This window comes from Heterocephalus glaber, unplaced genomic scaffold (genome assembly GCF_053883595.1).
Source record: "Heterocephalus glaber isolate CG9 unplaced genomic scaffold, H.glaber_assembly_v1.0 deba00001532, whole genome shotgun sequence".
NCBI lineage: Eukaryota > Metazoa > Chordata > Mammalia > Rodentia > Bathyergidae > Heterocephalus > Heterocephalus glaber.
In genome coordinates, this window is record NW_028258330.1 from 9280309 (window position 1) to 9302158 (window position 21850).

Sequence of the window (21850 nt, forward strand, 5' to 3'; positions counted from 1 at the left end):
ATTGAATAATAATTGACACCCATGTAACACTAAAATTTGTAAAATATATTTCTAAAACCCATGGTGTACATCATGTCAATATTTTTATTATTCTAGGGCTGGGGAATTAGCTCAGTGGTTCCACCGCCTGCCTCACAAGTGGAAAGACCCGAGTTTGATCCCCAGTACCAAAAAAAAAATTTTTTTTTATTATTCAGAATATATAGGTATTTTTAAACCCTGAAGTATAGAGTTCAGTAAGACCCTCGTCCTCTAAGGGGAATCAAGTCTTTTGATTCTACACTACCTGTTTGTTATTCTAAGTCCAAATTCTCCAAAGGACTGCTCTGGGTATTTGCTTTATTATAATATTTACTTGCCTCGGGCTGTTTCTACATCTTACCAAAAAGCTAGATGAAAAACAAAAAAAAATCCAATCAATCACTCATCTATTTTTAAATGTAATATGCATATGTTGTCTTCATACACAATAAGCAACGAGGTGATTATCTGCTTTGCAACCAATTGTTTTGGCAGTATCACAATTACAATAAACTCCAACAATGGCACTTTATCCATTTTAATTGATTTTATAATTTTGTGGAGTCTTCCATTTGTTTACTCTAGTTATCTAGTCTTAGTCACATAGTTTATCAGCCAATGAGATATGGTAGACAAGAATACTTGGATTAAGACACTGTGAAGCCACCCCACAGTCTTGGAACCAATGTTACAGTTTACAGTATGCTGAGTTTGAAGAGAATGTTTCCAGGTTGGATAAAGGAGTGTACAAAATGAAGCTTTCCTGTAGAGAGATTTTTTTTTTTAATTCATCAGCTCCAGAAAAATTTGGGAGTGTCCTTGATGAAAAAGAAATCATTAGAAATACCTAAAAGACAAAATAAGAGATGGAATTGGATTGTAAAAAAGAAATTTATAGGAAACATGTACTTGTGGGTTCAAGTGAAAAAGTGAAGGAACATTGAGGCCAAAGAGGAAGAGAATTGGTTAGAATCAGCAGTAGGAGCAGTCTAGTAGATTCTACCCTTTTTATCCCCTCACTACCACTACCAGAAACCATCATTTGTGGAGAATAGGGCAGGACTTTCATTTCTAGTAATAAAGTGCTAGGTTACTATGTTACTTGGACAATCTTGCCACTGAAGACAAATGACATAAAATAACAACAAAAAAATTGCTGATGGTGTTGGTTTTGTTTTGCAATGGGATCTTACTCTATTGCTCAGCCTGGGCTTAAATACCCCTCACTCAAGGACCCTCCTACCTCAGTCTCCCAAGTAGATAGCATTACAAGCCACACTATTATACCCAGTAACAAACTTAAAATTCATTACAGTAGAGAAGACTTAAAGAAATAACAGATAAAAATCTAAGGAAAAGCTAGGATCCAGGGAACCAAGCACAGAACACTTGAGTAGGCCCAAGACTGGCCTCCTGCTGTTCCTAGCCCACACACCTGAACATCAAAGCACTTTTTTCCCCCAAACCAGGCAAAGACAGGTTTTGGGTTTAATGGCCTCACAAGCAAATGAGGATAGAATCCAATTTCAAGAGCTGTCAAAGGTAAGGAAGCTAATAAGAGACCTTTTCACCATTAGCCTAAGTGCTTCAGAGCAAACAAGAAGTAAATCCACCCTTTGCCAAATTCAGGAATCTGCCAGATTTGACACTTAGTGGATCAGGGAGAAAAAATAAAAGAGAAATTGTGGTCAAGGATCAACCCTCCTGGAAATTTGCAGCCTGCTTTTACCTTGCCTGAGTATGCCCAAGCACCTAGATCTAAGGCGGTCTTACATTGCAAGTGCTTTGGGCACCTGGCCAAAGTAAATTCATGTTTTCTCTACGGGAAGACAACTTCATTGAAGGATACTCTCAGATAAAATTTGCAGCACACAGTCAAAAATGACTAAGTATAATCATATCTCCATATTTGTGCACTCAGTCAATAGCAGATGGAAAATATTTTTTAATTGCATCTATATTGAATGTGCACAGACATTTTTTCTTGTCAGTTATTCCCTAAGCAATATGCTGCAATAATTATTTACATGGCATTTACATTGTATTGGCTATTATAAGTAACTCAGAGATGTTTTAATGTACATGGAAGGATGTCCATCAATGGTACATACTACACCTTTATATAAGAGATGTAAAGATCCTCAGATTTCTGTATCCACAGGGGGATAGGGGGCTTAGAACCAAACCTCCACAGATATTGACGGATAGCTATACACAAAGGAAAGAAAGCACTCCTAAGTGGGAGAATTGGGGCTAAAAATGCACACAAAATGATTGTGTATATTTGACTGCTTATAGTACCAAGGTTATTATGTATTTCTAGGGTCACATATATAATTTTACATATTACATATTTGTATAAAAATATACCAAAATATCATAAAATACAATAACTTCAGAGGGTTTTTTTGGTTTTTTTTTTTTGGTACTGGGGATCATACTCAGGACCTTGAGCTTGCAAGGCAGGCACAGGGCCACTGAGCTAAATCCCCGGCCCTAGAGATTTTTTTACATAGTTTTTCTTTGTGTTGGTTAATTTAGCAGTACTAGGTAAAATATCTATCTTTAAACTTCTGTCAATTTTAATTCCCATTGTATCAATTATTTAAGTAATACTTTCAAACCCTATGCTGTGGTAATATCAATGATACTACATTATACCGCAGTCATTTAGATAAGCCTGTGTCTTTGTACAGCCATTTACAAAGGTAACTAAAAATAGAATTTAAGAGTTCTAAATCCTGTTACCTTGTTCTATTAATATAACCCACATTTCTTTATTCTAAAAGCGAGATACATAGATAATGAAAGGACATAAGAGCTACAAGCTCCAAAATTCTAAACATGATTTGAAACTAGTTCATGTAATACCCAGGGCAATTATCTACATGAGATTGCCAAAAGTCAATTACTTCTTTTAGTTCAAACAATCAGTCATACATACATAAATACATATAAACTTAAAACCACCCTAAACCTACTAAGTCCATTTCCAAATTTGTCATGCTTTAATGTTGAAGTAGTGTGGATGAAAAGTTCATTAGTGAAGCTAGGAAGGGGAAAAAACCCAAAGGAATGATAATCTTGTGCTCATGTGTCATCTTTATTTTTGAAAAGTAGTTTATTACTAATACAACTTCATGGATACAACAATTTAATTCAAGACTGTTGCAGTCACAAGGCCTAGCAACATCAAAAACATTTTTTGAAGAAGAAAACTACTATCATTATGTTTTTTAAAATTTGTCTTTGTAGCTACATAATTTAACAATTCCAAAGCTGAGACTGTTCGATTCTAAATTTTCAGGACTAACTTAAAAGGCAACTTTGTTGAATTTTAGATTCAAGACAAATAAGAACATGCTATGCTATAATCAAAGTATTTAATCAACCGAAAATTATAACTGAGACACTGTGCAGGGTGTCTTCCCTTTTCTTTAAAGAAAGAATTGGGCACTGCCCTATGAGATCTTACAATCCATAGAATAAAATTCAACGCTATATGGTTGGGTGCTTATATCAGTGTTACACAGCAAAAGTCTTAGAGCAATACCACAAAGGTATTGAGGCTGCAAAATCCAAGGAGACCTACAAGTATGAAGGCAAATTTATTTTGTAATTTAACAAATATAGATTAAGAACCTACTATAAGGCAGAAACTGTGGTGGGCTCTAAGCCCCAATGTTGAAATAGGATAAGCATATCCTGGAAGTATGAATAACATTTTATATTAAGAAAATGAAGAGAAGGCATTTCAAATTAGAAGAATTACACAAATAAAGGAGGAGGAGGGAGGAATGAGTGGAGTGTACACATAAGCTAGGGGAATAGCACTTCAGTAAGAGCTGGGTGTAGTAGGAAATACAGTGGCTAAGAAAACGAGGTCAGATTATTGAGAGGCTTAAATTGTCAGACAAAAAATTAAAAGAAATATTGCTGAGTACCTGCCCCTGTCAGACAGTTTTACATTCATGATCTCACTTAGTTCTCAGAACTGTTCCTCCCTCTCCTCAGCCACAACTACACAATTCAGAGAAAAACAAAACAAAATTTTGCTTGGCCATGGGGATGTCAGCAAGGAATGTGTGTAAAGTGATCCAAGACTTTAAACTTGGGGGATGATCCCTTTGACAATGATAGAAAATGAGAAAGGCTCAGCTGATTGAGGAGGGGGTATGAGTAATAATGATTTAGTTTGGGGACACTGTGACTTAGAAGTGATAGGGAACATATCCAGGCTACTTTGCTGCCTATTTAATCATATTTCAGCCACTTTGGTACTGATTAGATTATTGGAAACTCTATCAATTGCAAAATTTTAGCCTTTCAAGTAAAGCCATTCAGTGTGTGTCTAAGCTTAAAAGTTTTATTGCCCAATTTATAGAGAACAAATCACATTTTACACCAATTATTAAAAAAGTCTTCATACCTGGTATGCATAAAATATCTATCATAAATTTTATATAAACTCAAGTGTGGAAGAAACATAGTTTTTAAAATTTTTAATAATGGAGTGTAGTTTCTTCTTAATTTCTATTTTAGGCTATCACAGTGTAAACTCCTCTTTTCTCTCTCCCCACTCCTAGTTCAAGGAATGTTTTCTCATTTTGAGACTGAGGCCCAGAAAGCCTTGCTGTCACCTTAATGTTATATACCAGATATTCTAAATCCATTGCTATTGTCCATGCTGTAATGACTTTCTCTCCCTTCTTACAGCCAAGAAAAGACATATTCCTTTCTTTCTATCATGTCATCTTTTTTTTTTTTTTTTTTTTTTTTTGGTACCAGGGATCAAACTCAGGACCTTGCACTTGTGAGGCAGGCGGCAGAACCACTGAGCTAAATCCCCAGCTTGTGTAATCGTTTTTTAAAAATGAGCAACTCACTGACTGAATGGGGAAAAGAATACGGGCACAAGGAAATACCAAGAAAACTACCAGTTAACATTAAAAAATATGTTCCACCATATTTTCCCAGTTGTATTTTGCATTCTTACCAAATTATTTCTTATCTGATCAAGAATTAATAAAAATAATATTTACTAAGCACTTCCTATATGCTAGGTACTATGTCGGGTACATATATCAATTACCCAACTCTCTTTATTTAAAGTGTTCTGTTAAGCTCTTTACTACATCTACAGGAGGTAATTAGGCTTCTGGAAGACAAATTTGCAGCAACACTGGTTCATTCAGCCTTCTCTGTTCAGTTAAAATAAATAAAAGAACTCTTCACTTTAGCCTTGTCCTCCAGTAACTTTAGTTTTTACGGAAATTTTGTTGTACTTGAAGACAGCTATCTAATAAAATAGAACAGAAGGCTATAAATTACCTTTTGCAGATACTGAGACTGAATCTTTCAAACATGCACTATATTACTCTACAAGTTTATATAACCGAATAGCCTATTACCAAATATACAATAATAAATCAAAATGCATTTATTGTTAGATTAAATTACTACAGTATACTAATGTTTTCATCAATTATTACAGTCCTGTTACTGAAAAATCTCAATTTCTTTTATGTCCGCAGTTATAGACCCCAATTATATCCAAGTCTGGCCTTAGTTATGGAGAAATAATGATTGTAAATCATTCCCTTCACTAGAGGGATGGAATAGCTCCCTTCTATAGTGCAACTCTTGCAGTATAGACGTTACAATTATTGTAAGATCGAGAGAGACTCGGGGAAAAGAAGAGTTGTGCCCCTCAAAGTGGGAGAGCCCTGGGCAGGGGATTTAGCTTAGTGGCGCCACCCCTGCCTGACAAGCACAAAGTTCTGAGTTTGAATCCTATCCCCCCACATCAAAAACAGAATGGGTGGGCCTTAGATGAGTGGCAGAATTAGAATTTGTATTCTTGCCCTTGATACCAGAGAACAAGGTGTTAACGAGACTTGCCCCCTTGTGGTGGAAAGTAAGATGACACTTGCTCCCAGTAGGGAGGGGAAAAAGGTTCTTGTAAAACCCTGTGACAGAAAGAAATGAGCCTGGACCAGGGAGAAGACAGTTGAGATATTATAACCCGCTATCTGTCCGTGTATCCTGGACTTTGTGTAAATATATTTTGTTCTTCTTTGAGGTTGTTACATTTATTTTGAAAATGCTACCCAAAGTTAGATGTGGTAAGAGTAACCAAGGGAAGGGGTTTACAGGGAAAGATTGGAAGCAGCAGTGATCCCAGTGAGTAAAAGCTAAAGAGAAAGTAAAATTCAGCAAGAGTTGCTTCGTACAATGTTTGCAAAGTATAGTTTTTTCAATTTATTTCAATAAGAGAAGTGCTTTCTTCACAGATGCTAATGCCACTGGCTTTTAAAAGATGGAAAAGGGGAAAGAGAACTGACTTATTTCTTGTTTGCCATGCATTCAATCTCATCCCCACAAAACACTGTACAATAGAGTTCTATCCTGTCTTCGCATGTATTTTAAGCGTAGGTGGAGTATTGCTATTCCCAGTTGATGGAAAACCAAGGCCTGAGTTCACAGTTAAGTAAGGAGATACGCGATGTTTTTCTAAACATCATTCTTGATGATGCCAAAGCTAAGCATCTCATAAATCAAACTAAGAAAGGATGTAGACTCAAATTTGTTTTTTATTGGAAATTTCAATAATTTTAGTCCATTCATTAGAAATTATTGAGATTAAACAAATTGAAGCAAACTTTCAAAGGAGTAAACTAACTAATGAAGTAGAAATTATTTGGAGTTGGAAAGTAGCTGTGAATATGGAGTTAAACTTGATTATGGAGGAAATGGAAATCAGTAGAAGAATTCAGTTTTCATACTGTAAATAACAACAACTTATGAGCTTTTAAGCAGATGTGTTTCTTGGTGGAAACAGTATTTAGAGAAAATTATTCTAACAGTAGATGTAAGTTAGATTAAAATTAGAGCAATTATGATAAAATTGCTAGGAAGCTATCATGTGAATGCAGGCACAAATAAGTGTCAATTCATGCTACACTTTATTTAGAAAACTATTGTTTATTTTCTGACAGAAACATTGTTCAATTGCCTTTGTCTTCTTTTTTATGTTTAAAGGGAGTGAATAGTTCATTCTTTTAGTTACATTCTTACACCTCATCCCCATTTCACCGATTCTTTTATCCACATTTATCCTACCTTTGAAAACTGCTTTTAGCCCTGTAATTTTCATGTTACTCTCTGACCATTGACAGTTTGATTTTCTAGCTTAGTGTATAACTCTGTTGTGTGTAATATCCATAATTTTCTTTTCTCGCTTAAATACACATGACATTTTACTTTTTATTCTGTCTGTACATTCTGCACATACTAGCTCTAATTTTACTCTGTGTGCCTTGGGGAAGCAATAATGGGAATCCACCTAATTACATTGTTTTTCCAGTTTATTCCTTCTAGTTGTGATAATGGACTTTAAAAATCACTAGACATTTACCGTGAGTATAATATCAGTCACAGTGTATGATTTGTAATACACAAATATAAATAGACTAATTTGTTTTGAAGATAAAGCTCTAACTCTAATTGAGAGAGAAGTTATGGTATAGGCAAATCATTAATAAATTCTAATAACATAGACAGTCTCTAATAAGGCTTTATTTGCTATAGTTCCTTTATATTACTACTTTACATGTAATTTATCTTGAAGGCATCTTAAATCTTGTAATGAAGTAGGTAGTATTATTACTATATAGCTAATATTTATTAAACAATAATGTGTAGTATTATGCTAAATACATAGATTATCTCATTTCACTATTATACCAAATTAATGAAATAGGTAAAAATCAGTACCAGAACTTAAGTCATTTTGACTTAAAGACTATATATTGGATAAAAATGCTACCTTGGCTTCAATAATAAGTAATTTTGGTCCCAAAATGATTTCATGGCAAACTTGAGACAAAATTCCAATTGTAATAATATTATTATTTTAGTATAATTTATTTCACATTCTGAACCTGAAGAGCAATCCTAATATATATAATCATCTCAACTCTGTATGATTTTCAAAATAATTTTATATGCTTTATTAATGCATTTATAACCATGTAATTATTGAGTTTTAATTTAGAATTTTCAAGCTATTTTTCTTATTGACAGATGATTAAATATCAAGCAACCTGGGACCAAGTTTGATAAGATCTAGAAAGTAAACAAAGCATTGAACTGTGAGGCCATAATCAAAATACATCTCACCTCATTAATTATATATATGTAATTATTATAGGTCAATTAAGAAATAAATAAGTAAAATATTTTAATTTTTGAATAATTTTCACTAGGGAAAATTAAAAATAAAGCTCATCAGCAAAAGAAAGAATAAAATGTCAAATTAATAAGTAAATGTTAAAAATAACATTAGAAAATTCATTACCTATTCTTAAAGTAAAATTTCACGGAAAATGCAAAATTTTAACTACCCTATATTTATCCTGAGTCAAATTTTTAATTTCAAAAATATGATATATATATATAAAATATCCATAGGTACATATTTTACTTCACAAAACCTGTAGGACCATTTTTATAATGCATCAGTGTACAGTAATTAAAAATTACCAATCCTAATATTATAGGAAAGCTGACATACCATGGTGTATTACTTTGTCATGTCAGGTTTTCAAAGATTTCTTTTCTAAATATAAAAGTTAAGAAATTTGAAGCACTGTACAAAAATTAAATGTACCTATGACTACCATGGATTTCATATGAGATATATTCTTTATTAAACAATTCAATAAATGATTCATTGAAAATTTTCTCAAATTTCAAAGCATGCTATGATTATGCTAGTATATATACCTCAAATTACCTTATGTCTTTCAATTATAGTTTTAGAATCTCTCTGACATACAGGTGAATCTATAAGACTAAAAATTATATTCTCTCTCCTACGTGTTAATACTCTCTACTAATAGATGGCATTTATTTCTATAGATATATTTTAGTTAAATTACAGTTCAGAAAATTTTCTGCTATTGTAATTAGTGCTATTATTTGCAGAACTCTTTGATGTGAACTCAATTTCAGAACGCTTGATTAAAGTACTTAGAACATCTCTGGTGTTGTTACATCTTTACAAATTATCACTGAATGGATTATTTTTAACAATTAATAATTAAATAGTAAATTCTTTTCAACTATTATGAGAGTCTGAAAGTTTTTTGATAGTTTTTTAACAAGAAACTGTTTAGTGAAATTAAATTTTTTATAAGAAAACATTTTCAAATTTTATAAAAATGTTTTGTATATTGCAGGTGTTGAAGCAGAAAAACATACTAAAAGACAAAAAGAAACAAATGTCACCACACAGGTAAACATGCCAAGTCATTATATTTTTTTGATAGAAATTTGGGTTATAAGCACTATTAAGAAGTGTTTATTCAAATGTTCAACATCACTGGTCATTTGAGAGATGCAAATGAAAACAAAGCTGAGATTCCACTTCACTCCAGAAAAAATGGCTGCTATCATGAAATCAACCAATAACAAATGCTGGCGGGGCTGTGGGGAAAGAGGAACCCTGCTCCACTGCTGGTGGGAGTGTAGACTGGTGCAAGCACTGTGGAAATCAGTATGGAGATACCTCAAAGAACTAGGACTGGAAGTCCCATTTGACCCTGCTATTCCACTGCTGGGGATCTTCCCCAAAGAATTAAAAGAATCATACCACAGTGATATATGTGCACCCATGTTCATAGCAGCACAGTTTGTGATAGCTAAAACTTGGAAACAGCCCAAATGCCCATCAACTGGAGACTGGATAAAGAAAATGTGGTTTTTTTATAAAATGGAGTACTACTCAGCCATAAAAAATGAGAAATTAGAGACATTTATAGCTAAGTGGATGCACATTGAGGCAATACTCTTAAGTGAAATAAATAGGACACACATGAATAAATTCCGAATAGTTTCTCTGGTGTGAGAAACTGAAAGTGTAAATAAGGACTAAATGTATAATAGGTAATGTGAAATAGGAAGAAAAGGGGCAAAGGGGAAGGAAGTGGGAGGGCTAGGGGAAAGGATAGAAGGGAATGGTATTAATATGAGAAAATGGAAAAATAGGAACAAAATCTTTGTAAATAGGGAGGACTGGAGGGGTTGAAGGGAGGGCTGGGCAAGGGTGAAAAATAAGAACCAAGAGAGATTATGTAAAGGTGCAAATTTCCAATGATGAATGTCATTATATTGTATACCCAAAATGTACCAATGATTAGAATGAATAATCGATAATGTAAAATAGGAAGAAAAGGTCCAAAGGGGTAGGGGTAGTGGGAGGGGCAGGGGAAAGGAAAGAAGGGAAAGGAAAAATGATGAGAAATGGAAAAAATGGAAATAAAGTCTTTGTAAATAGGGAAGGGTGGAGGGGGTGAAGGGAGGGCTAGGAATGGGGAAAAAATAAGAACCAAGATGCATTATGTAAAGGTACAATCCCCAATGAGAAATATAATTGTATTGTATACCTGCGATGTACCAATAAAAGAATTTAATAAAAAAAATTTTTAAAAAAGAAGTGTTTATTCAGCAAGTTTAGAATTCCTTAACAGGTAATTAGCTATTTTTTCTATTCTTTTTTAAAAATTCTCAATATTATTCCTTTAATCATTCATTTTCAAAACAGTTCTCAGGCCTGGGCCTTCTCCTGCCTTGCCTGAGGTCCTAAATATTAAGATAAAAAGTGCAGAGACAGGTTTGACTTATATCATTACAGATGCTTATTAAACTTTATTAAAACCTCATGGTGTCTTCTGACATCTTGGAAATAGGGGATTCAAATTCTGAGTCTATTCTCAATCCAGCAGCCAGTGTAATCCTGTAAATAGAATTTAAGTTACTCCTGTGTTTGAACCCTTTAGTGGATTCCCATCTTGCTCAAAGTAAAACCAGTCGGCTTGCTTACTGGGCTCAGTGGTCTGGCCCCACTGTTTTATCTAATATAATCTGTGGACACACTGGCCTCTGTGCTGTCCTCAGAAACCTTGGACATGCACTCTCAGTTTTGTTTTCCCTGTTTGCAATGCTTATGTATCTGAATATCCAAATGGCTTCCTCAAGTCTTTGTTCAAATGCTTTTTCAGAGGGCCCTTCCCTGGACACTCTAATTTTGCATTTATTCCTTCTAAAGTTGCAAACCCTATAATAACACTTTCTTCTCTGTCCCTTCCCTGCTGTATTTTGCCTCTCAGAATTATCACCGTGTCCCTTACAGTATTTTATTATGTTTTCCGACACTTCTCCACTAGAATATAATTTCCATAAGGGCAGGGATTTTTCTGTTTACTGCTGTTATAGTGCATGGCACATAAAGACACTCAATATGTGTTTATTGAAGTAATGAATAAATCAATCTAATTGAAGGAATAAAATGTGAGGGAAAAATGTATATAAATTAAAAACTTCTCTATACATTTCAACATTTACTAAACACTGCCAAATTTAGCTCTTCTTTCATCACTGTAACAACTACATTCCATACTTAGCAGTGGGATTACTATGAGCAAAAATAGAAGAGAGCTTCTCCTAAATTTCAATTTGCCCTTGGGCATGTGGGGATTGAAGAAACATCAATTTCAAATTCATCATGGTCATCCTGCTTTCTCTCATGGGCTCTTGGTATTGTGATATGCCTGATAACACTTAAAGTCCTCCTTTGGAATCCGAGTACTGCTTGAGAGTAAGGATGTTGCTCAGACCCATACCTATACCTTCTCATTAGATGATGAGGCCTATAGAATAAATATGGGGAAGGAACCTGCCCTCCTCATATATACCCTAGAAACAAAAGAAAACTAAAAATTAGGATCTCAAAACATTGGAAAGTAGCAGAAGTACTATCAAAGATAAGGGAGAAATGTGCAAAGATAGCCAGACTGGGTATCTCACCCCATTCCTTGCACTATCTGCTTTTTAAAGCTTCTTTGGCACCAACCTCATAAGAGTGTAGACTGCAAAAGTGAAAAGACCAAAGACAGCAAATGACTCCAATGCAAAGTTCCTATAGATCTAAGCCATCCCATAGCCAGAACAAAGAACTCTGAGTTCGCTGAACTTGCCATAGTGTCTTCTGATTTTCTGGCAATGTGGTGCATGCTATCTGACTGAAAATACTCCTTCCTCATCTTTATGCCCATTGCAGACCTGGCAATTCTAGAATTCTGGTTACCTTTCATAATAATTATCATTTACATTATAATTTTGTAAGAACCCAGCTAAGTAGAACTGCTTTTCCCCCTAGTTTTTCTTTATTTGGATTTAAAACTCTACACCACACACACACACACACACACACACACCCACACACCCACACACACACACAAATGTCACCAACTGCACAATCCACCACATTTTTTAAAAACACACACATACTTTTAAACGTTTGAAGGACACTTTGTTGTTAAGGATCTAATATATTCAGGAGTCCCATGTATTATTTCTTCAGTAGTAAAGAATGCCTGTGATCACAGAAGTAATAACCCCTCCAATATTTAATGTGCTAGGAGGGAAGAACAAAGACTCTAAGGGAGCAATTCAAGTGTATGAATGATGGGCCATTATGACAGCCACCACCTACAGAGTAACTAGGGAAACTGAAAACAAGGAAGGAGTAGCATCACCGTCAACACTGCACAGTTTCAGGGAGCATGGCTCAATTCCATTCTCCACTTCACCTAAACAAACCTGTTCTTCTCAGTTTGAGACTAACATCTTGGTCCAATCAATAATTACACTTTTTAAAAAGCAAATTCTGGTACCCTGGTTTATGACGTATTCAAAATTTATATTCACAAACATGTCCTTATAATTATGCAACACTTTAAACTACTCATTTCTTCTAACATCTTTGTAAAGGATTCATAAATAGTTTTTTATTTTTTGTAAATGGTTATTACCACCATTTTTCAAAGTAGAATAGTCGAGCCCATTAAAGTTAAAAGATTAAAAGATCTTACTATTATAAATCTCCATCATTTTCACTAATTCCATGCCTATTATGTACTATACAGTCACAAGAATTTAGAATTTTCAAAAGGTTCTAAATGTTGTTTTAAGCTTTGGGAAATCTCTATTTGATATTGCTTAAGCTTGACTGTGAACTTCTCATGTATAAAACAGTATCTTTTTTAGTCCAATGCTTTACATGTGTCTGATACAATAAAGGTTTATAGATTTAGTTAAATATGCTATCATCTATTCAAGACTTGGTTATAAAACCCATGGACATTTGCTTTCTTTCTGACTCCCTATCCTGGGGTCATACTTCTCGAAATGTTATCTTTACCTTCATTTTAACTAAAACCTAGTTGTATACTGACGATTTCTTCCCCCGCAGCCCTCTCAAGCTTTTTCTTCCACAGCCATTAATGTTGGTATAGGCTAGATGGTACTGTATATATTCTTCTCCTTCCTTATTGCTACACTCTTATTAGAAAGCAGTAAAAAATGAGGAGAGAAAATTAAAATTTCATATATCCACACTTCTGATGATTGCTGTTATTTTTCCAGGTTTTTCCGTAAATGCTGCCATCTCACCAAGGAGCTCAAATCCACTTGCCCCTTTTAACTCCTCACCACCCCCTTCTGGTCCTCATTTCCCCTCACCAGTAAAGGTCCATAGTCCCTTTTCTAAAACCTGTGGGAACAAATATACTTCAGAATCAGGTTGTTTTTTAATTGTGATAAACGTGATATAAAATTTACCACTATAACCACTTTTATATGTATGGTTCAGTAATGTTGATTACATTCACATTATTGTACAGCTAATCTCCAGAACTCTTTTTTTCAATCTTGTAAAATTCTGTCAGTGGAATAACAACTCTCCACTTCACCACTCCCCCTGGCCCTTGGCTATAAACATTTTTTCTCTGTTTCTGTGAATTTAACTATTCTCGATGCTTTAAGTGGAAACGCAGTATTTTTTTGTTTAGGGATCGACTTATTTCACCCCGCATAATTTCTTCAAATTCATCCATGTGTCAAAATTTCCTTCCTTTTAAGGCTGAATTATGTATGTTCCACACTGTTTATTCATTCACCCTCCAAGGAATACTGGGTTGTTTACATATTTTAGATATTATGAAAAATGCTGCTGTGAACATGTGTGTACAAGTATCTCTTCAAGACCCTAAGCCAAGCATAGTGGTGCATCCCTGCACTCGGGAGGATGAGCCAGGGGCATCACCAATGAATCTGAGGCAAGGCTGGGCTACATAGTAAGTTTAAGTCCAGCCTGAATTACATAGCAAGATCCTGTCTCAAACAAACAAAAACAAAATAAAACAAACACCCTGCTTTCAATTCTTTGGGATATATATATACCCAAAGTGCAATTGTTAATTAATATGATAATTTCATTTTTAGTGTTTTGTGGAATCACCATTAGATACCCACAATAGCCATTAGATACTCATTTGACTGTGAGCCTTTCATGTATAAGACAGTATCTGTTTTAGTCCAATGCTTTACATGTGTTTGATACAATAAAGTTTTATAGATTTAGTTAAATATGCTATTCTGTCTAGTCAGGACCTGGCTATAAAACCCATGGACATTTACTTTATTTCTTGTTTCTTATCCTGAGGTCATACTTCTCAACATTTGTTGAGTTACACAAGTGTACATTTCCACCAACAGTGAACAAGGGATCTAATTTCTCCAGGATTTCTTTTCTGGGTTTTTGTTTCTTTATTTGTTTTTTCTTTTAATAGTAACCATCCTGGTGAAAGTGAGGTAGTATTATGGTTTTGATTTGTATTTTCCTAATGATTAGTGATGCTGAGATCATTTCATGAGCTTGTTAGCCATTTGTGAATCTTCTTTGAAGAAATATCTGTTCAAATCCTTTACAGGTTAAGTTTAATTACATTGTTTTTTCTTGTCAAGTTGTAGTAGTTCTCTATTTATTCCATGTATTAACTCCTTACCTGCTTGCATATATTTTCTCTTATTCCATGGGTTGCCTTTTCACTGTCAACAAATATAGTTTTAATTATGAAGTTGTACAATTTATCTTTACTTTTACTGACCATGATTTCTGGGTCCTTTCCAAGATATCATCACCAAGTTCAATGTCATAAAATTTCCCCTATGTTTTCTTCATAAAGTTTTATAGTTTCAAGTCTTACATTTAGTTTTCTGATCCATTTTGAATTAACTTTTGTATATGGTATAATTTTTTTTTATGCAGATCTCCAATTTTCCCAGCGTACTTGTTGAAAAGACTATCGTTTCCCACTGAATGGTATTGGCTCCTTTGTCAAATACCGTTTCACCATATATGAGAGGGTTTCTTTCTGGGATCTCTCTTTTATCACACAAATCCATGTATTTATTTTTGTGTCCGTACCACACTGTTTTTGCTTTTTAGGGGGGAGCAGGTTGTGGTGCTAGGGATGGAACCCAGGGCCTCAATAAGTAAATACCACACTGTTTTGATTGCTGCAAATTTGTTATAAGATTTGGTAAGGAGAAGTACCAAACTTTGCTCTGCATTTTCAAGATTGTTTTGGCTATGCAGAGTTCCTTGAGAATCCATTTTAATTTTATGTTGGATTTTTCTATTTTTACAAAAAAATTGAAATTTTATAGGAATTACATTAGTTCTAGAGATCATTTAAGATACTATTAGCATCTTAACAATATTACTACTTCTAATCCATGAACATGTAATGTCCTTAGATTTATTTGTGTCTTTAATTTCTTTCAGTAATGTTTTATAATTTTCTTTGTATAAGTCTTTCACCTTCTTGGCTAAGTTTATTTTCTGATGCTTTTGTAAATGGAATTGTTTTCTTAATGTACCTTTTGGGTTGTTCATTACTACTATATAGCAGTGATGGCAAACCTTTTAGAAACCGAGTGCCCAAACTGCAACCCCAAACTCACTTATTTATTGCAAAGTGCCAACACTGCAATTGAACTTGAATACTGAAGTTTTAGTTTTAAAAACAACTTATCAGCTGCTGGGCAAAGTGGCTCATGGCCAACAGAGAGGGCTCTGCATGCTCTCTATGCATGCAGCATGTGTGCCATAGGTTTGCCATCATTGGTATATAGAAATGCAATTGTTTTATGTGTTGATATGTATCTGCACTTTTGCTGCATTTGTTTTTTTAAGTCCAGTGTATTTTATGGAATATTTTAGGATTTCCATATATAAGATTGTATCTTTTGTGAACAGATGATTTTACTTCTGTCTTCCTGTTTGGATGACTTTCATTTCTTTTTCTTGCCTAATTGCTCTGGGTAGGACTTTTACTACTATGTGAAATAGAAGTGGTGAGATTGGGCATCCTTGCCTTAATCCTGATCTTAGGGGAAAAACTTTCAGTCTTTCACTTCCAGTGTGATGTTAGTTGTAGGTTTTTCTTCTCTTTATTTTGTTGGAGTAATTTCCTTCTTTTCCTTATTTGTTGAGTATTTTTATCATGAAAGCATATTAAAAATATTTTTCTGTGTCATTTGACATGATCATGTGAGTTTTCCCCTTTGTTCTGTACATGTAATATTTCCTATTAATTAATTTTCAAGGATATTAACTTAAACTACTCTCCTAGTCCAAGAATAAATCCCAGATGGTTTTGGTATATAATATGCTGCTGAATTTAATATCTTGTCAAAGATTTTTGCATCAATATTTATCAGTTCCTGACCTGTAGTTGTATTTCCTGATAATATCCTTGTCTAGCTTTGTTTATCAGGGTAATGCTGGACTCACAGAATGAGTTTGGAAGTGCTCCCTCCTCTTCAATTTTTTGGAAGAATTTGAGGCAAAGTTCAGATGTCTTTTAAGTATAGAAATGTAAAACATAGCAAACATATTAAATATAAACATCTAAAAATGTAAAACAAATTGTACATGTAAATAATGAAGTAAAATACAAAAACTATAAAATGTAGGACAGAAGGAAAGAAGGAAAGAGATACATCCATACACCTCATATACTATAGACCAGAGACGCAAAATTTTTAGAGCTTTCAATGATACAGACAGCCTGCTGCAGCATGCGCACCACAGGTTAGCCACCACTGTTACAGACTATTTCAACAGAAATTCGGGAAATACATTGTTTTCAAATACATTAAATTCATATATATATGAATATTCAGATAAAGTGGGATGAATAAAGAATATAAATAATGAATGGGTCATGAAGATGACCCACATGAAGATGGGTCAGGTTTTTCCACCAACTAAATTTGAGCAACAAATATATGGAGTTTTCAGCATTCAGATCTTTTCTGGACTAAGGGTTGCAGATAAAGTTTTGGGGTCCTGTGGACTCATTTCATTGTATAATCACTTCCTTGTATAGACCATCCATTTAGTCACTCTTCTTTTGCTCCATTCAACTTAGCATTAAAACATTAGCCCTGATGAAATGCAGTTCTCTGTCTAAACTCCTGCACTGGGTCAGCTGACCGTGGCAGTGAATAAACAGTCAGGTAACCTGACTCATTGTCAAGTAGGCCTTCAGGGTTTCCCAGCAAACTTGAACATCTCCCTTATCAAATTTAATATTCCATACCTCTGAGGTTACTATTTCCTATCATCCCCTTTCATCTCCAACTTTTTTTTGTATACATCTCAGAGATCTCTGTTAGTCTCTGAAATTTATTAAGTGCTTGATAAATATTTTTTATTAGTAGGTGTTTGCACCACATAATGTTTACATTCCTTTTGTGGAGTTGGTACATGTACAAAACACACCTTAATTCCTTTTTTCATCCCTTTTCCCTCTCCCTCCCTCCATCACTTGTAACTCTCCCCCTTTGAGAGAGATCTATCTCCTTACTATCTATCTTTTATTTTGCTCTTTATTTATATTTTGGGTTTCTCATGTAAGAGAAACCATGCAGTAATTAAGCTTAGGTGACTGATTTATTTCACTTAGAATTTTGGTCTCAAGATGCATCCATTTTCCTACAAATGACTCAAGTTTATATTTCTTTATGGCAGAGTGGTACTCCATTGTGTGTAAACACCACATTTTCTTTATCCATTCATCTGTTATGGACATATAAGCTGCTTTCAAGATTTAGCTGTTGTGAATTGTCCTGCTATAAACATGGGTACACATGTATCACTGTAATAGGCCTTTAACTCTTTCAGGAAGATACAGAGAAGGGGGCTAGTTGTGTGAAATGGAATATGATGAAATAATGTCATTATTTACCAATATTTGCATCAGGGAATAAACAGAAACTATCAGTAGCTCTAATAAAATTTAAGAAAAAGAGGTTCTGAAAGTAATTTAAGAAACAGGTTTCTGGGGTTTCAATAATCAATTTATCTACTGTATTATGAATACTTAATATAGTTATGTTTAAATATAATTTCTGCTATTTATATATAAATACAAACTCTAATATTGTCATTACTTTATGTTTTCTGAATCTGTAGAAAGCTACCCTTACAGTATAATGCATTTAGGAATTAAAAGTGATTTTATGTTAGTGCTATACTATTATCACTCATGCTATTTTTTTTTGTACCGGGGATCTCCCTTTTTCCTTGCTACTTTACCATTTGTTGCATTTTAAGTTATCCATGGATATCTGTTTACTATTGTTATCTGAAGGCATTAGAAGGTAGATGTACAAGTACGCAACAAAATAATCAGCAGTGGGTTTGCCAAGAGGAAAAATCATTTTAATGATGAATGAGTTATTTCTTCGTAGCTATTCTTTTAACATAGGGATGGTTATTGCATTTAACATACTTGCTTTGTTTTAAAAATCTTAGACATGTTAGGAAAATGCATTCTAAAATTGTCTTCTATTCTTAATTTAAAATAAGTATGGAAAAATGAAAAACACTAAGATGTTTACCAAAAACACTTTTGCTTCTATTTAAGCACCTCATAAGTAAACTCTTACTTTACGGGAGAAAATCTAGTAAAACAGTGAGATTTTAAAATTCAAAATTGCCAGTTCTTTGCTTTTTCAAACATATGCTGTATACGTTTTTTAAGACCTAGAGAGTTAGCATTCTAATATACTTCAAATTCCTGACTGACAACCATAATTCACACAAAATCTCCTCCTCTGTGAATCTTTGCTATATGTGCACATATCCTACTGTCTGATGAGTGATATAAATTTTTATATTATTTTATTTGTGCACTTTAATTCCACTTTCATTTGCTGACCACCTTCTTCCATGTTACTAGGGCAAGGGCTGTTAAGCTTTAGCATGCAGCAGATTCACCTGGGAGACTTGTCAAAACACAGATTGCAGCCAGGCATGGTGGGGTATGCCTGTAAAACCAGCACTCAGGCTGTGGCAAGAGGAGTATCATGAGTTCAAGGACAGCCTGGGCTACATAGGAAGTTCAAGCCCTGCCTGGATTACATAGTGAGACCCTTTCACACAAAAAAAGGAAACACACACACAAACAAAAACTCCACAGATTGCTGGGCTTTACCCCCAGAGTTTTTGATTCTGTAGACCTGAAATGCAGCCAAGAATCTGCATTTCTCACAGATTCCTGTGTGATGCTGATGCGCTCATTCTAGGGAGCACATGCTGGGAAATATAGAAAAATTCATTTTTCTCTTTTCTCTTGTCTTCTCTCCTCCTCTTCTCTTCTCCTCCTCACCCACCCTCCTCTACCTTCTTCTTCTCCTCCTCTCTTCCTCCTCCTCCTCTTCCTCCTTTATATTCCCTCTCCCCTCCCCCCCTCTCTTCCTGGCTTTTATCATAACCTGACTTTTCTCTGATGATGCCTAGCCACATAGAAGAAAAAGTAGAAAGTTATTTCCTTGCTCTTATCTAACCAATGGCAGTGGTCTTTGCTCCCTCTGCCACATCACTTTGTATCATTCATTCCCATAGACAAGTGAGTAGGTGACAATCTAGCCTTGGTTTGCTACCACAAATGTCCTTATCAGTGACTTCAATAAGCTTTTGTTTTACATTTGATCTTTTTCCAGAGAAGTGTTTTTAGAATTTAGTGAATTGCACAATGCCAAGGAACAGTGACTATTTTGGGGGAGGGGAGGGCAGTAAAATAAAAAGACACATAACAGAGCAAGAAACATCTTTGATTGTTAAGTTCTAGAAACAGTAAGGCACTGTCAGGCAAAACAAATCTTCACCTTCTGGTTCTTTAATGTCTCACCTGTTTATAATTTTTAAAGAAAAATGCTCACTTCCCAGTCCATACCAAACATGCCTCACTTATACCCTGTCTTTACGTTCTGTTTTCCATGTACAGTATAGTCACATAATTTGGAAACATTACAGTTATTGGGATGAGGCTTTCATTCCCTCCAGAATTCTCCCTTGCCTCCATTCTTTTCCATCCCTGTGAAAGGAATCTTCATCCATTCCACTGGTCTAACCCCTACATCCAGTGCACCTCCAATTCTTATCTGTGAGATTTCTAAAGCTAACCCTAAATCTACCCATGTGGTTTATCTCTATTGTTTCTATTGACTCCTCTGAGTCACGTTGTGCCTCACCTAGTTGACTGAAATAGTCTCCAAACTGTTCTTTTGCTCCCACTCTTAATGTTACACAATCTGTTCCTTACATGTGAGCCAGAATGGTCTTTCTTTCTAAAATGGAAATCAGAATAAGTCATTTAAAACTCTCCAGTGGCTTTCTCTTGTGCTATGAACAAAACATTGATTCTTTACCATTTCCTTATATAAAATGACCCCCTACTTCTCTCTGTGTCTTTCTTTATAATTCTCTCCTTAGTTCATACCTCTTAGGCCTTATTTCCAACCCTGAACATTCAAGTTTATTCCCACATCAAGGCATTCATGATTGCTGTACTTTCTGCCCAGAAAGCTCTATCTCCATATCTATACAATATTTCTTTCTTGTCCTTAAATTCTTTTTTTTTTTTTTTTGGGTACTTGGGATCCAACTCAGGACTTTGTGCTTATGAGGCAGGTACGGTGCCACTGAGCTAAATTCCCAGCCCTTGTCCTTAAATTCTTAGCTGAAAAGTCACCTCTTCAGTAAGGCTTTTTCTTGGGCACTGAGTAGAAATTGACTATGACCAATTCTTCTTTACCTTGCATTTCACTCTTTACATTTCCTGTTTTATTCCCTTCATAGAATTTATTGATACCTGATTCTAACTTGATTATTTATTTGTTTACTGGTCATTGTCTTTCTTCTCACAAAGGGAAACTGTACAAGATTTGAAAATGTTTTTGCCTTATTTGCTACAGCCCCTTTAATTCCTAACATATGTCTAAAATAGATGAGTCAGTGCTTTCATAAAGCTGCCACAGGTTATTTCATTACTTCTTTCATACTTGCTGCCTCCAAAAACTATTTGAGGAGACCATTAAAATCCCCTTGCCATTAGTCATGATTTTGTTATAAAATTTATTCAAGAGAAAGCATGATGAGACAGGAGGATCACCGCTGACTTTGAGGCCAGCCTAGGCTACTCAGTGAGTTCAAGGCTGGCCTGGACTACATAGCAAGACCATCTCAAAAAAAAAAAGAGCATAAGTATGAGACTTGGCTAACATATTCAGCATCAAATACAGCCCAGGAAACAACAGGAACCTAGGACATTCTAAAATTACTGTTTAGTGTCTTTGAAAAAAATTAGTACAAAAATGTATGGCATATTAGTATTTTCTACTAGTTAAATGATTTTTAGATATTTTGCTTAAGAGATTTTTTTAAAACAATGTTTAAAAAAACAATAATTTATACAGATTTCCCAGGAACAGGACATCTTAGTCCACTGATGAACAGAGTGAATTAAATAGTCATAGAACCTAAGTCCTAGTAGTTTAGGATCCCAAAAAGAAACATTCATTTACACAGAAAATATATAGTCAACATAATAATAATAACAACAGTAATAAT

The 21850-nt window shown here is 34.5% G+C and overlaps 1 protein-coding gene across 1 annotated transcript in view; it reads left to right on the forward strand.

Annotated features, from left to right (window-relative positions):
- Positions 1–21850, forward strand: part of Sel1l2 (SEL1L2 adaptor subunit of SYVN1 ubiquitin ligase) — a 130146-nt gene that overhangs the window by 10974 nt on the left and 97322 nt on the right. The window contains 1 exon segment of the mRNA XM_087188648.1: positions 9264–9319. Coding sequence (XP_087044774.1) covers positions 9264–9319 — 56 coding nt within the window.